The sequence below is a fragment of the Pogona vitticeps genome, chromosome 1 (assembly GCF_051106095.1).
Source record: "Pogona vitticeps strain Pit_001003342236 chromosome 1, PviZW2.1, whole genome shotgun sequence".
NCBI lineage: Eukaryota > Metazoa > Chordata > Lepidosauria > Squamata > Agamidae > Pogona > Pogona vitticeps.
The window spans coordinates 270,319,085-270,335,940 of NC_135783.1; the positions used below are offsets into that span (position 1 = coordinate 270,319,085).

Consider the following 16,856-nt stretch of genomic DNA (forward strand, 5'->3'; position numbering starts at 1 on the left):
TTTTGTCCAGTCGTGTTCGACTCTAGGGGGCGGTGCTCATCCCCGTTTCCAAGCCATAGAGCTAGCGTTTTGTCCGAAGACAATCTTCCGTGGTCACATGGCCAGTGTGACTTAGACACGGAACGCTGTTACCTTCCCACCCAGGTGGTCCCTATTGATCTACTTGCATTTGCATGCTTTCGAACCACTAGGTTGGCGGGAGCTGGGACAAGCGACGGGAGCTCACTCCGTCGCGTGGATTCGATCTTACGACTACTGGTCTTCTGACTCTGCAGCACAGGCTTCTGCGATTTAGCCCACAGCGCCACCACGTCCCTTAAAAGTAACCTTTTAATTTGTGGCAATTTGCTACTGAAATTAATGACACTTGAAATGCAATGCAATGCATCACTGGATGTAACTAATGGGATTTTGGCCACAGATATTTCTGAAACAGTTCACAAGTCAGCTTGCAACATGAAGCATCCTAGTGAGCAGTCTATTCCAATCCACATCTGTATGGTTGCATTTTAATGCCTGAAAAACGACCTGAATTTCTCTCAAGCAGATTTTAATAAACTCACCACAATTATTATAGGTAATAATTTTTTTTAAATTAAATAATGTTCTTTTATTTAAATTCTTTAATTTTGTTTTTGCCCATAATGCTTGCACAAACTAACATGGCTCTTCTACAACAACCACAATTATTTTTTCTCTGAAAATCTAAATCTTTAGGGACAACAAAGTAATCAAGTCTGGTAAAGTATTAATATGTGAAGATGGACAAAGTGTTTCAAGATGTCCCTCTCTTGCGGAATCCAATAAGAAACCTGTTTTTTTTACAACACTGTCACTGAGCCAGTGCCATTTGCTTCATAACTGGATGCAATTTAATAGCCTCTAGCAGGTGTGAATTCCCTTCCAGGATAAAGAGGAGTGAGATAAACATAAACTGAACATACGGACATACCAAAATTTTCCGTGTATAAAATGACACTTTTTCCTAAAATACCGTATTTTTCGCACCATAAGACGCACCTTTCCATAAGACGCATCAATTTTTTAAGAGAAGAAAACAGGAAAATATAATCTGTTTTCTTCGCTCCATAAGACGCACAGACTTTCCACCACCACCCTGTTTTGTGGGGGAAAAGTGTGTCTTATGGTGCAAAAAATATGGTAATTAAGAGGAAAAATTGAGTGTCGTTTATACACGGAAGGAAGCAGTCCCCCGTGCGCGCGCTTGGGCGCCTCTTCCTGCCACCGTTGCTGCCCAATTGCCTCTTCCAGAGCTCACGGCTTGTCCCCTCTGGTGGCCCCCCGGCAGCAGGAGGCGGAGGCGGAGGAGCAGCCACACGCGCTCGGGCGCCTCTTGCTGCTGCCTTCCCTGCCTGCCCGATCACCACCTCCAGTGGGACTGACGGGCTCAGCTCATGTTACCGCCTTGTCCCCTCCGGTGGTGGAGGCAGGAGGAGGCAGAGGCAAACAAGCATTCGCGTGCGCTCAGGCGCCTCTTCCTGCTGCCGCCAGTGGATCACCTCCTCCCACGACCTCCTTAGGGCAGGGGACAAGGCCGCGACGTGAGCTGGAGGCAGCCGGCACTCGCACTGGAGGAGGTAATGGGGGGAGCAGCAGCAGGAGACAAAGGTGGAGGAACAGTTGCCCATTAACTGCTCCTCTGCTTCCATCAAGGGTCCAAATTAGGGGGTCATTTTATACATTGGGGGAGCCATATACAAGGTAAAATAAGGTAAATTCTGCATCAATAGCAGGGAAACAAATACAAAAATCTTCCAGAGCAGCTATTCTTCATGCAAATCACACTTGGGCAGGATTATAAAAGAGGATTATATTCGCAAGATTATAAAAGAACATTGATCCAGTTTCATTCCAGCACCAAGGTAAAGGTTGTAAATCTACACTGAAATCAGATCACTGAGTGAACCAGATGTTCCAGGTTTTAACCAGCTATTTGTTTTTACTTTTATATATCTGAAGGACATTGATACGGGTTGCAATTCCCTATTCATAAATCACAACGTTTCTCATGTGCCAAGATATTCTAGCAATCCAAACAACCGGTGAACCACCCAAACATAATTAATCTGCAGGAATTCCAGGGGTGGATGCAACTCGTATAAATGCTAGTTGTACATTTCAAACCCATAAATGGCTTGAAAGCAGGTTATCCGAAGGACTGCTCTGCACTAAAATCTGCTTCAGAGGTCCTTCTCAAGACTTGGTTAGGGAGATGTGAATAAGACCCAGGGCCTGCTTATTGGCCCTGATGCTATGGGGGTCCCATCTCACTGATGTGTCCTTCTGCCCATCTGCTTAGGCATCTTGGTGAGCACTGAAACCCTTAGTATTCAATACTGCCTTTAACCAAGAACGTAATTATCCTGTATGTGTTACGGAGCAGCATGTCAAATTTGCATGCTTACAGATGTCTACAGCTTTGAATTTTCTCTTGTTCTTCTTTCTACATCCATTTGACAGGCCATCGTTATAAAATATGACACCTGCAATGAGTTCTATAAATACATTCATACACAATTCACAAATAATTTTGCTGAAACAAATACATTCTAGGGCTATTCAGGCATTCTAGCCTGAAAGCTGTGAGGGCTGTAAACTGTAAACATGGATAGGAAAGCAGACATAAGCGCAACCCCAACGTTTTCCCCAAATCAGACTTTCACATGTTTACCACAAAGTCCTAAAAACCAGCTGGTACGCCCGTTCAGATGGGGCCATTTACAGTATGCCCTTCACATCTCTGTGTGCAAACGATGATGGCCTGACTGGCAAGGGTTCATCCTCACTATGGTGATGACCGTCCCTGCCTTCAAGCTATACGGCCTGAATATGACTTCTGTATAGATGTTATTTGTACATACATTTTAGCCACAAATGATTTAAAAAAATATTTTTAAGAAACAAGCCTCTGTACCCATAATAAACTGGAGACTCTACTACACATGTCATACCTTCAGACAATGAAAGGCCATTCCTTTCACAGTGCAAAATATAAATCTCCTATGCTAGAAGTGGGTGGGAAAGATGCACTAAATTACAAGGCTTGTTTTGGGATGAAACATCATGAAGTTGCCATATCAGGATGGCTTAAATTCCAGCAAGTGTGACTACACAACAACAAAACCAAAGTTTCGGCCTTCATGACTATATCAGGTCATGCAGTTCGGTTTATGTTGCTCTACAGAACTATGAGAAGTACTGTATTCACGGACAGAAGTACCTTTCTTTCCCTGTTTACAGATTTATTGGTCTAGAAAGATAGAAGTGAAAACTTCAGACCCATAATCTCCTTGACACAGAATCTGGAATATTTTTTCCCCTAGGAAAACTCACTACCTTTATGTTTGGTTGCTTTTTTTGTCATTGTGATGTGTTAACTGCTACTCTCTATTTCGAACATATTGTTTTTAGTTGAATTTTCATATTATTATTCATATTTTTTAAAAAACTGAAAAATAGTACAATAGCCAAATTTTCTCTTCAAAGAATACTGTTTCAGAAATCATGAATAAATGATTCTCATTACACTGAAGAAATGACACGACCAGTTACTGCAGTATGTTTTACAGGTAATTTCTTCCTTTTAATGCATAACTTCCAAAGCTCTGCCCTTGACCTTTCTAAAAAATATGTGAGATGAAGTTTCTTCAGCCTTTAGTATAATTCTTTGAAGATGTACGGAAGTCACCAGAATCCAAAGAAGGTGTTATCTAGAAAGTGGAACTTGATGTTGGATTGCATGCAGCTGTTACTAGAAATGGCAACCAGGGATCTAATGCCCACTTCCTTGCCAGAATCCCATCTAGTGAAATCCACCTACATGCTCATATACAGTGGTGCCTCGTTAGACAGTTACCCCCGCATAACAGTTTTTTCGCTAGACATTGACTTTTTGCGATCGCTGTAGCGATTTGCAAAACAGTGATTCCTATGGGGAAATTTCGCTGGACAATGTTTGGTCCCTGCTTCGCAAACCGATTTTCGCTAGACAACGATTTCGACAGCTTCCTCCGCACTCGCAAAACAGGTGTTTTTGGGACCTAAGCTTTGCAAGGCAGCGGTTTAAACAGCTGATTGGCGGTTCGCAAAGCGGCTTTCCTATGGCCAATTTTCACTAGACAACGACGATTCTTCCCCATTGGAACGCATTAAACAGGTTTCAATGCATTCCAATGGGGAAATGCTTTTCACTAGACAATGATTTCGCTAAACAGCGACTTCAGTGAAACAGATTGTCATCGTCTAGCTTTTGTGCTTTTCCTCATCACTGGTAAACACCGTTTTTATAGTTCTTATTCAAGATATAAAAGAGCTCTGAGAGAAGAGAATGAAGGACATGACAAGTTAGGGAATGGATACTGACAGTGAGAGAATTACAGACACTCTATTGAAATGACTGCACAGAAAGCTATCCATCTGGGATGGAAACCATCTGGGATGGAAAATTCAGATATGCTCCACCTATGACAATCTGCTAGATGCCAGTTCAGACATGACAATCTGCTAGATGCCAGAACTATGACAATCTGCTAGATGCCAGTTCAGACATGCTCCACATAATCATGGTGCTCTAGGATGCACAGAGGGTATTCAGTGTTCATGAACTAAGGACAGGAATGCCTTTTCACAGTTAAAAACAGTGTGCCAGCTGTGCCCATTCCTTGAGATGTCTTATCTGGCCATGGTGACACATCTCATCTGGATTACTGCAATAAGCTCTATGTGGGGCTTCCTTTGGAGAGTATTCAGAAACTTCAGCTGGTTCAAAATGCTGCAGCCAGTCTGCTGATTAGCACTACAGTGGTGCCCCACATGACGATGATAATCCGTTCCACAGAAATCACTGTCTTGTGAAAACATCATCTTGCGAAAACTGTGGAATGCACTGAAACCTGTTTAATGTGTTCCAATGGGGAAAACAGTCGTCGTTTTGTGAAAATCGCCCATACGGAAGCCATTTTGAGAAGCGTCGATCAGTGCCAAAATCGTCGTCTTGCCAGAAACGGTTTGCGAGGCATGGACCCAAACATAGCCCAGCAAAAATCGCCCATTGGAAACATTGTTTTGCGAATCGCTATAGCGATCGCAAAACCTCGTCATGCGGGTTCATCGTCTAGCAGGGCACCACTGTAGTTACAGGAAGCATATACCTCCCTCACTGCAACAGCAGACTGTTTCTGGGCCCAATTCAAAGTTCTGACTACCACCTATAAAGCCCTATATGGCTTGGGTCTAGGCTATCTGAAGGGTCATATTACTTCATATGAGCCTTCTTGGTTTTTAAGTTTTTCTGGGGAGGCCCTTCTTTCGGTTCCACTCCCTTCCCACTCCCTTCTCTGATGAGAACATGAGGAACAGTCTGCTCGGTGGTCACTCCAAGGCTCTGGAATGCCCTGCGCTGAGTAGCCAGGTTGGTTCTCTCTCTCTTGTCCTTCCATCACCAGGAAAAAGACCTTTCTTTTCTCGCAGGCTTTTTAGGCAGTAAGTTGGATTGTCAGGAATGCTGTTTATTAAATATAGAGATTCTTAAATGTGTTTAAGCTGCTTCAAATGCTTGATTGTTTTTACTGGCATTTTTAAAACTGTGATCATTGTATAGTTTTTGTTTGTCATGAGCTCTCTTGGGTCCCCTACAGTGAGAAAGGTGGCATATAAATAAAATAAAATATAATAAAATAAGACCTCAAGGCTCATTTCATCAAGGCTAAAGACTGATTCAAAAATGCAGGACCTTTCCTTGTCTCACAAATCAAGTAGGATATTAATAAGTCTTCCACAGAGTCATACATGACATTTCTCATCCAGCTTTATCCCTACAATTAGGGATAGGTCCTTGTGACGTGTGCCATGACGTCACCTGCCTGTCTTGGCTAAGGCTGGAGTTTCCTGGCCTATGGCAAGGCAGGAGGTGGGTCTTATAGGGGTGGAGCTTGTGTATATAAGGGGGGTGTACAAGGAGAGGGGTTGTTGAGGGTTGGTTGTTGGGGAATTAGAGAGTGAGAGGGTTAGATATAGGTTAGGTGATTAAGAAACTGTGTGTTAAGTAACAAAGAACTGTGCAGGGTGAAGGTCTGATAAATATAATAGTGCAAGTGATTCTTTTACTGAGTGATTACCATTTTATTTCTGTATACAATAAATTATCATTTTTATTTTAAAATCCATTCATAGTCTGAAGTGTCAGATTTATGTGTGGTTGGTGGCAGCGAAGTACTGTGTGTGTGTGAAGGATCGTGGCCTGTCATCTCTTGTGGTGACGTAGGAGGAGGTGGCAGTCGCGACAAAACTGGTGCCAGCGTGTGGGATACGAGTTGTCCAGTTGCCCAGTTGCCCAGAAAAGCCTTGGCTAGTGTGACCAGAGCAAAAGGATTTCAGTTAGGAGCACCTGAAGTGGGGTGTGGGTAACTCTCTAGGATTTGTCTCCAGGGGGGAGCAGATCTAGTAGAGAGGCACCAAAACTTCAGAGTGAGGGAACTGACTTATGAGCTCTAGAAGGTCCATTTTGTGAGGGAGATTGAGCCAAAATAGAAGGCTGTTGTGACTTGGTCTGAGAGTCCAGAGTGGGGAGAACTCTGAAGGGACAGACAGACCAAGGGCAGCAAAAATTTGGGATCTCTCTGGTGAACTACAGAACCTGAGAGAGGGTGAAGCTGTGGTGGATTTTGAAGTAGAGCCAAGGGCAGAAAATTAAAGTAGCTCTAAATCTGGCAAGAGGCCCAGTGAAGGGGCAGAAGCCATTAGAGACTACAGTAACAAGCCTAGCCATATCTGTTGGTATATCCTGTTGAAGAGTGTCAGACCTTAGCACAGGAAAAAAAAAAAAAAGTGACGTTTTAAACAGAGGCTTGAAAATAGAAAAGAGCCTTCTGTGTGATTAAAATGCCTCTCACGCGCAGTCAAATGGCAGAAGTGAGTGAACAAAGAGACCAAGCAATGTCAGACTGGTCTGGGGATGAGTCAAATGGTGAGGGAAGAGTCGCCTCAGTGCAGGAAGGAGCTATTGGTGAACAGTTATCAGAAATTAAGAAAATTCAATTAGCCCAGGCACATGAATTTCAAATGAGACAAATAGAAAAGGAGGAAAGAATAGAAAGGGAAAGAATTGCCCTAGAGAAAGAGAAAATGGAATTAGAGAGGGAGCGTATGGCGTTTGAATTAAGAAAATTGGAAATGATGAATCAGAACAATAATAATAATAGGGAAAATGAGGGGAGCCAATTATCAAAAGCAGATTTGAAGAAATTTCCTACATATAAACAGGGGGATTGTCCAGAAAACTTCCTTAAAATCTTTGAACGTAGTTGTGCTGATTTTTCTGTGAGGGAAACAGAGAAAATGATAATTTTGAGGTCTCTCCTGAGTGGAAAAATGGCTGATGTGTATGCTGATATGCCAGTTGAGCTCAGTAAAGATTATTCAGAGTTCAAAAAGATGGTTTATAATCGGTTTGGCATTAATTCAGAACATCTTAGAATGAAGTTCAGAAAACTTTCTAAAAAAGCAGATGAATCTTATACCCAACTGGGTTTTAACTTAGAAAAGTGTTTAGATAGGTGGCTTGAACAGGAGAATGTAAAAACCTTTCAGGAATTGAAAAATGTTGTGGGCCTGGAGCAGTTTTATTCCTTACTCCATGGGGAACTTAAATTTTTAGTTCAAGAACGAAAACCAACTGATGTTAGAAACGCTGCTCAAATAGCTGATTTTATTTCTCAAATAAGGGGTCCTAGTTGTTATGAGGGGAGAAGTGTGAGGAAAACATGGGACCCAAAGTTCTCTAAAGAACAAGCACAGAGACAGACTAAAGTAGGCGGCCATTTTAGTGAAAAGCCCTCAGAACAGGGCCAGCACAGTAAACAAGTTTTGGAGGGAAAAGAGAAACTTGAGAGATTTGATGGGAAAAGCTCATGGGGGGAGAGAATCTGCTTCATTTGCAAAAAGAAGGGCCACATTGCTTCACAATGTTTTAATACAAGGCAAAATAAAGAAATTCCACCTCAGAAAGTTAATGTAAAAGAAGCAAAGGCTGTATTTTGTGTTCAGAGTAAACCTCAAGCTTCTTCTAGTGAAAGCTCTGTTGTCATGGAAACCCAGGCAGAGGCAGTTAGGAGCTCTGAATTGGATACATTGAAGGAGCTACCTCTCGCTGAAGTTGTCCATTGCTATTACATACAGACCAATGCTGCTTTACTGGAATCTGCTGGGGACAGGATAAAAGTTTTTGAAAATGACTATTCAGCTTTGAGAGACACCTGTTCTGAAATTTCCATATGCCACTCAGACATAGTACCACAAAGTTGTATGATTGCTGACCAGACTCTATCTGTGAAAGGGATTGGGTCAGAGCTAGTTTCACTACCTGTAGCTGACTTGAAAATTGAATATCAAGGGTGGAAGGGATTGTGGAGAGTGGGGGTGTCTTCTGAGATCCCTACCCCTTTTCTAATTGGTAATGACTTAACAAAGCATGTCAAGAGTGCCCTGGTGGTAACACGTGCACAATCAGTACAAAGTGAAGCCAGTAGTGGGAATGACTCTCAAGAGCCAGAGAAATTTGTACCACAACCTGAGGCATTCTCAGTTGAAATACCTCAGAAAAGCCTCTTTGTCAAGGAACAAACAGCAGATCCCACCTTAAAAGATTGTTTTGCAAAGGTGACTGTTAAAGATTTATCACCTGAGTGCCCTGAACGTTTTATTATTAAGGGTGGTTTACTGTATAGGGAAAAACTGAACAATATTTCAAAAGGGGGGCCTGAAGTTAAGAGACAGTTGGTGGTGCCTGAGAAATATCGCCCTATGATTCTGGAAAAGGGACATGCAGACATTTTCTCAGCTCATATGGGGATTAACAAGACCAAACAAAGAATAGCCCAAAACTTTTACTGGCCTGATATGGGTAAACATATTAAGAGTTTCTGTCAAAGATGCCATATTTGTCAGAGACAGGGCTCTAATTGTGATAAAACCAGAGCAAAGCTATGCCCATTACCAGTGATTTCAACTCCTTTTACACGTCTAGGGGTGGATATCATAGGTCCAATGCCCAATGCCACTAAGCGGGGGAACAGATTTATTTTAACTATAGAGACCCAGACTGTGGCAGAAGCCTTAGTGAATTACATGAGTAGGATGGGTTTTCCTTCTGAGATAATCACAGATTTAGGAACCTCTCATATATTCAAACTTATGAAAAGGTTAGGCAGGGGGGTCATTCACATAAATGCCCTGAAGCCTTATTACAGAGAGACCAACCTTGTGCAGTTGGCAATAAAAGAGGCTGATAAGGAGGAACATGGGTTGCCCTTCAGGGAAGGGAGGGGCCCACAGAAGTTCAATCCACAAGAAGTGCAGATCAGCCCTGCTCTATCCAGAGAACAGCAGAATAGTTGTAGAGCGCTGATTACGAAACCTCAAGAAGTGTTCTCAAACCAACCTGGTGTTGACAAGGGAATGCTACCCAGGACTGACACAGGGAATGCTTCTCAGTCTGTAACACCATATAGAGTAAGAGGTTATTACTTTGACAATATTCGCAGAACGCTAGACGAAATGCTGCTGAACGATCAAATTATGGTACACTCATCTAGCGCTTGGTTAGCCCTTGTAGTTTTAGTAGTCAAGCCGGATGGCAGTGTCAGGTTCAGTGTGTACTATAGCCAGTTATATGCAGTAACCAAACCTGATGCTTATCCTAGGCCTAGGCTTGATGACCTAAGTAAGATGATTGGAGGTTGCAGAGTCGTATCCTCTTTAGATCTAACCAAAGAGTGTTTGCAAGGAAGAAGTGAACCTAAGGCCCAAGAGAAAAGCGCATTTGGTAGTCCATTTGGCCTGTTTGAATTGCGAGTCCTCAGTTTTGGCCTGAGAAACTCACCAGCAACGTTTCAAAGGCTCATGGACCATACTCTGAAAGGGCTTAGTGACTTCACAGTAGCTTATATCGATGACATAGGGGTCTTTAGCAACACCTGGCAAGATCACCTACATCATCTAGAATTAGTGCTACAAAGGTTGAAAGATGCTGGCTTAACTGTTAAAGCTAGTAAGTGTCAGCTAGGTAACTCAGAGATGAAGTACCTAGGTCACATAGTGGGAGGAGGCCTAATCAAACCTTTAGAGGCCAAGGTAGAAGCAATCCTGAATTGGCCCAGACCTACCACTAAAAAGAAAGTGAGGTCCTTTCTAGGTCTGGCAGGGTATTACAGAAGGTTTATACCCGGTTTCAGTGAGATTGCTGCGCCTCTATCAGACCTGACAAAGAAGCAGAGCAGCAACAGCGTTTCCTGGTCGGAAGAGTGCGAGATAGCGTTTGGACGGCTGAAAGATGCTCTAACCAACCATCCAGTGCTGCATGCTCCTGACTTCAACAGAGAGTTCATCATCTACACAGATGCGTCTAATGCCGGTGTGGGAGCGGTACTGTGCCAACAGGATGACAGCGGAGACCAACATCCAGTGGCGTACCTGAGCAAGAAGTTGCTTCCCAGGGAGAAGAATCTTTCTACCATCGAGAAAGAGTGTTTGGCGATCATCTTTGCGATCCGGAAGCTGAAGGCTTACATCTGGGGTCGACATTTTACCTTGTGCACTGATCACTCACCTCTATCGTGGTTGAGGACTATGAAATCACAGAACAGTAAACTGATGAGGTGGGCGCTTCTTTTGCAGGACTATGATTTCGAGGTTAAGGTGGTCAGAGGGACTATAAACTGTGTGGCTGACGCCTTATCCAGAAGACCAGAAGACGACACCTAAAGGACTTATGGACTCTGTGTATAGTATATGGCAATGTAAAGTGTTTTGAAAGTTATGTATTGTATTATGATAAATGTTTACATTGCATGTTTTTATTTACCTGTATAGAGGAAGTGTAAGTATATTTGCAGTTGCGTTAAATTGTGTAATAAATGTAATGCTTTGTGTTTGTTGCAGTTGTTTTGGGGAAAAAGCACCTTAGCTTTCCCCCACAAAACAACTTATTAAAGGGGGAAGGTATGTGACGTGTGCCATGACGTCACCTGCCTGTCTTGGCTAAGGCTGGAGTTTCCTGGCCTATGGCAAGGCAGGAGGTGGGTCTTATAGGGGTGGAGCTTGTGTATATAAGGGGGGTGTACAAGGAGAGGGGTTGTTGAGGGTTGGTTGTTGGGGAATTAGAGAGTGAGAGGGTTAGATATAGGTTAGGTGATTAAGAAACTGTGTGTTAAGTAACAAAGAACTGTGCAGGGTGAAGGTCTGATAAATATAATAGTGCAAGTGATTCTTTTACTGAGTGATTACCATTTTATTTCTGTATACAATAAATTATCATTTTTATTTTAAAATCCATTCATAGTCTGAAGTGTCAGATTTATGTGTGGTTGGTGGCAGCGAAGTACTGTGTGTGTGTGAAGGATCGTGGCCTGTCATCTCTTGTGGTGACGTAGGAGGAGGTGGCAGTCGCGACAGTCCTGCAGAATGATGCTCAGTGAATGAGCATCTGAATAAGAATTTGAGCCCAAATCTTCATAGCTTTAAGCCCAACCCTCTCCAAAGATAGACCTTTATTATGTCCCAAAATCATTTCAGTGCAGTAGTTTTCAGTGATGTTTTAGCAAACTGAGATATAAATCGCAATGCTTTAATTATTCAAATATCAAAACCACCTCTGTGAGTTAGCCTACAAACATGACTAGTCTGAACTATTATTCTTTTCTCTTCTATTATTTATTTATTTATTTATTTATTGGACTTATATACCGCCCCATAGCGCTACAAGCACTCTCCGGGCGGTTTACAATTTTTAATTATACAGGCTACACATTGCCCCCCCAGCAAGCTGGGTACTCATTTTACCGACCTCGGAAGGATGGAAGGCTGAGTCAACCTTGAGCCGGCTACCTGGGATTTGAACCCCAGGTCGTGAGCACAGTTTTAGCTGCAGTACAGCGTTTTAACCACTGCGCCACGAGGCTCTGCAGCCTGCATTTTCACTAGTGAGTGGAGGTGGCAGGAAACTAGAAGGGCCCTCTGTCCTTCTTTTGCCAGTTCCCCTTAGGAGCAAAAACCAAACCGGCTGAAAAAATATGCATGCTAGAAAATGCAGCAGGCACCTGGTGGAGAAACAGACCATCCCACCTGCTCTACCAGGAGGGTTGACATACATACCAGATGAGGCCCTGCTTCCTCTGCTTTCAGCATGGAAATGCAGAGGGCTGGTAGTGGAAGGACACAGCAAGATTCACCTCCCTGACCTGACATCTTGCTACTTAACTGAATACATGGGGTTAGGGAGAGTGAAGCAATTTCTTCTGAATGTCCACCTAGAAATACAGCAGACTAGTGGCTATCAACTGCTCTGTTCTTTCACTGCTGACCAACTCTGTTTGAATGCCTAACACACTGGATATTTCCTGCTTCTTCTCCAGGACAAGAAAGGGCAAGACGGCAGCAGAGGGAAGAAGGGCATCTTTCCTCCTGCCCCTGCGTTTTTGCAGCAGATGTACAGGAGGGGCCTGACCTTCCCAAACAGTCCGCATGAGAACACACGGGACCATTGCAAAGGGGGTGAAAGCACTCCATAGCCCTCCAGCAGCCCACTTGACTTCCATGCTAGACAAGAAAAGAGCCAAAACTCTCTCCTCCATGGTTAGCATAGAAAGCCAATGGGTCACTAGAGGAACATGGCAACGTCACCTCTTCTCCAGCAGACTGCTCCCTGATCTAGAATAACTTTCAAGTCCACCTATGGCAACCAGGCAAGTAATGAAAATCAAGGCTGAAATTACATATCAGGCACTAGTCTCCATGACTAGTTCTCTGAATCTACACAGATATTATCATAGAGACTACAGTAAGAAGAGAGAAGCAAACAGTTACCTCTGGAAAAGGCTTTCGTAGGTGGTCCCACTTGAGCAGCTCAAGGTATGCATGATTCTGTACAGTAACAGGGCAGAGCACAGGAGCTCTATTGCTGGATGTGGCCCCATCATCAACAGCAAGGGCAGCTTTGGATCTCAAGCCTTCAGCAGCGTCCTGCAGCCATTCAGTAACAAAATCTAATGAATCTGTTTTCCAGAAAAGAAGAAGGGAGAAAGATAAAGACTTCTCAATTTGTTTCCTCACTAACCTATTTCTCTGACTACTTATTCATTTAAAGCAGATTCACACCCTGCCCTTCTCTGACGTGGATTCCAGGGTGTTCAGCGGTATAACCACATAAGGCCAAAATGCAAACACTGAAACAGAACAAATGAAAAAAGACCCAATAAAAACAGCATATTTTTTTAAAAAATAAGAAAGGTAATTAAAAAAACTAGAATAAGAGAAGATAACTCTTTTTCACAGGGCACAGGCAAGTTTCCTTATAGAGGAAAATTCATAAGTGGCATCCAGCAGATTCTCATATTAAGAGCTGAATATTAAACAAAATTACCTCTACTTGAGTGCATTTTAACAACTGACAATTTAGTAAATAGAAAAGAAGAAAAAACAGAAAGTCATACTTGGTTGTTTCTCATACAGCTCCTGAAACTTCTTCCTTTCGTATTCAACTGATTGCTGCATTAAATGTGGCCTGATGCTACTGACAGCGAAGTTGGCCATATCCATTTTCATCAGGTCCAAAACACAGAATATCGCCCTGTAAGGAACAAGAAACTATGTATTTCAAGTCTGCGTATGCATATTGGAATATCTGCAGTATATCAGAATGTGTTTCCTAGTATCTCAATAATGTATTCATTTGCCCACAATGGCACTTCATAAGTTGTAATAATTAGCAATTTAAAATATATGTCTGATCATGCTAGGTGGTCCCCAGAGATCTGACAGCCACAAATGCTTAACCCTGAACCCTGGGGAGTCACAGCCATTGCTCCCCACATTCTCATAGCAATGTTGCTTTTCACGGAAAAGGCCCCACTGTGTCTTCTAGCAGCCATTAAAAAATAATAAAAATAAAGATTTTGGGGTGGTTCCCCCTCAAAACATGGCAAAATGTATCCTTTTTAAACCATTGTTGATCAGAAAGTCCCACGTGCACATTTTGCCAAGCTTAGACTGAGAAAGTCCATGTCCACAGGAAATAACGATTTCATTCTGTTACCCGTGCGAAGTAAGTCACATTAGAGAAAAGCCCATTGAATCAATGGAGATTTGGTGAGTCAATTTCTCTGTAAGTACCAATAATTCAGATGGGCCTATTCTATTTGCAGCTTACCGTACTTTAACATAGTAAATTGCAACGATAGAAGGCCCATTTGAATTAATGGAACTTATGGGGGAGTTGACCCACTAAATAACCATTGATTCAGTGGGCCTACTCTAAGCAACAGGATTTCAGCCACTGCTTTAAAGCATTAAAAAAGTTTGTAAGCCAAGCAGGTGGGGTAAAAAATTAAATAAATAAAATAAAATAACATAAAATATTTTTTAAAAAAATCATAACAATTTCACTAGACATATCCTTGGTCAATAATAAGAAATAATTTTCCCAATTAATCTTATTTCCAGCAATATCATCTGCACTATAAAAACTTTTCAAAAGCATTTTTCAGTGCTGCCTGCACAACTAACTGGTCTCTATTTAAAAATTAAAATATTCTGCCAATCCTGGACTGAAAAAGTCCATGTCCACAGGAAATAATGATTTCATTCTGGTACCTGAACAGGGGAACGATTTCATGAATGTCTTTCAGTTTCTTAATCTCTTCATCTCTGGCTGGAGCACACAGGGTCCCCATCATCCCAATGATGAATTCTGCTAGCTTAGAAATGTCAAGTGCACCATTCTCAGCCTCCTGCTTGATCAGCTCTAAATCTAGCACTTCAGTAATCTGGTTCCTTAATCTAGTATGGCCAGGCAGCAAAAAAGACAAGAGTGTCTGAAAGAAAGCAATGTTCCTTCTATTAGTACCTCCTAACAGAATTATAATGTTATCTGGAGCCATAAGTCAGACGTAACGAGGGCACATAAAAGCAATAATTTCAAAGATATGAAATATATAAAATTTGATTTTAATAAAAGTTTTCATTGATTTTCTACAATACAGAAATCTAACAGTGGAACTGCACATTCTGGCCCCACCACATGTCCTGAAAAATATGAGCCTTCCCTACAAACTGGGCTCAGGAGGGCGGGATCTGTAAAGAAATTGGGGGGGGGGGGGGGTTAGCGGTATTCCTTCTTCCAAGGATTCCAAGCTTGGATTTATATCACAAGTATGGCTCTGGAACCAGATGGTGGGTTGGAGGGAAGTCTATGGGGAAAAACTGTGGGAGAGGGAAAGGTGAAGCACCTGGCCCTTACACCTTCTCTGAAAAACGTCCTCTCCTCATACTATTCGACAGTGATGAAGCAATGCCCAGGATTGCACCATATGACACCTTAGAAGTACAATGTGTACATTTCAACACTGTGTTACTGCAAAGAGAAGGAAAGTCCCTGCTCAATCAGGATATGAAAACCAAGATAAATTTTCATTTGCAACAAGCAAATACAACTGTGCCCTTTAGAGAAGAGTGGGGCTCCGAATAAATAATAAATAACACGTCATTGCTAGAGACAAAGTGCTAATTAAACAGACCACCAGTTAAGAAAATGGGTCTGACCAGTGGGCTGTCTAATCCAGTGGGCTGTACCACAATGGCTAGACAAATATCATCTCATATCAGATTCCCAAATAGTGTATGATGTTACCCTTTCTTACCTCTTTTATCTCTCCCACAAGTTTAATAGCATGATCATATGATGGTGGTTCTTCTTTTAACTGGCTTTCCAGGCAATCCCAAAAAGCTTTGTGGACAATATCTCTTACTCTTTTTTCAAGGCTGGCATGCAACATAACAGGAGAAGGAAACAGAATTGTTACTGTAAATATAATGAGCAAATGGGGCTTAGAAGAATTAACAATAACAGCAACAGCAGCCGCAGCAACATTTGACTAGCACTGACTAGCAGTTAATAAGAACATGAAGTGGCTGACAACACAGCATTCAGGAAAGGGTATCTCTTGGAAGAAAAGGACACAGTTGTCGGGTCCAAGGTGTTATCGTAATTCAGAAGGAACTAGCAAGGGAGAATCCATTGCCAAGCAGAAAGGCAAAATTTACTAGCGGTAGCAAATGAAACTGTGAGACCTTATTTTGACAAGTTTGTGACAGCAGAGATTGGCCCACAAGCTGCCCAAGATTAGAACCTACTCAGCTTTTGAGAACTTTCAGTACAAACAGTGTAGAACTAAGTTGTACAATTAGCCTGTGCATGACGGAAATGTACTAGTTAAATCTATAATGAAATACCAGTGATAATTCAATCGGAATGCACCTCTTTTCCTAATTAGACAAAAGACGTAACATTTCATCTATTTATTTATTTATTTATTTATTTATTTATTTATTTGATTTGATTTATACCCAGCGTATCTGGACTACCAGACCACTCTAGGCAGCTAGTTTCAACGGTTAATCTTCACAGACTCATGACCGTGTCCTGGAGGTGACTGCACCCTCAGAGACCTGGGAGGGGTTTTTAAGATTCATGAAGATTCCACATATTTATACACGGTGAGTGGAGGACAGTGCATTTAAGAACGTAAGAGCCCTGCTGGATCAGGCCAAGGGCCCATCTAGTCCTGTCTCTCACAGTGGCCCCACCAGACGCTTCTGGGAGCACATGAGACAACTGGAGACCTGTCTCCTGATACCCCTCCCCTGCATCTGGCATTTGGAGGTACAGTACCTTCCTTTCAAGCTTGGAGACTATACAACCCCATCATGGCTTGTAACCTGCAATGGACTTTTCCTCCTAGAATCTGTCCATTTTGAGCCCTGTAACATATATAGTTTGATCGGTG

At 42.3% G+C, this 16,856-nt stretch overlaps 1 protein-coding gene across 6 annotated transcripts in view; it reads right to left on the minus strand.

The window, feature by feature from the left end:
• TCP11L1 (t-complex 11 like 1) overlaps positions 1-16,856 on the minus strand; it is a 34,604-nt gene that overhangs the window by 7,245 nt on the left and 10,503 nt on the right. For all 6 annotated transcript variants that reach the window (XM_020795630.3, XM_078384014.1, XM_078384015.1 and 3 more), the window contains 4 exons: positions 15,711-15,831; positions 14,665-14,885; positions 13,506-13,642; positions 12,880-13,067 (listed from right to left, as the gene is read on the minus strand). In XM_020795630.3, coding sequence (XP_020651289.3) covers positions 12,880-13,067; positions 13,506-13,642; positions 14,665-14,885; positions 15,711-15,831 — 667 coding nt within the window. The remainder of the gene's footprint in view (positions 1-12,879; positions 13,068-13,505; positions 13,643-14,664; positions 14,886-15,710; positions 15,832-16,856) is intronic.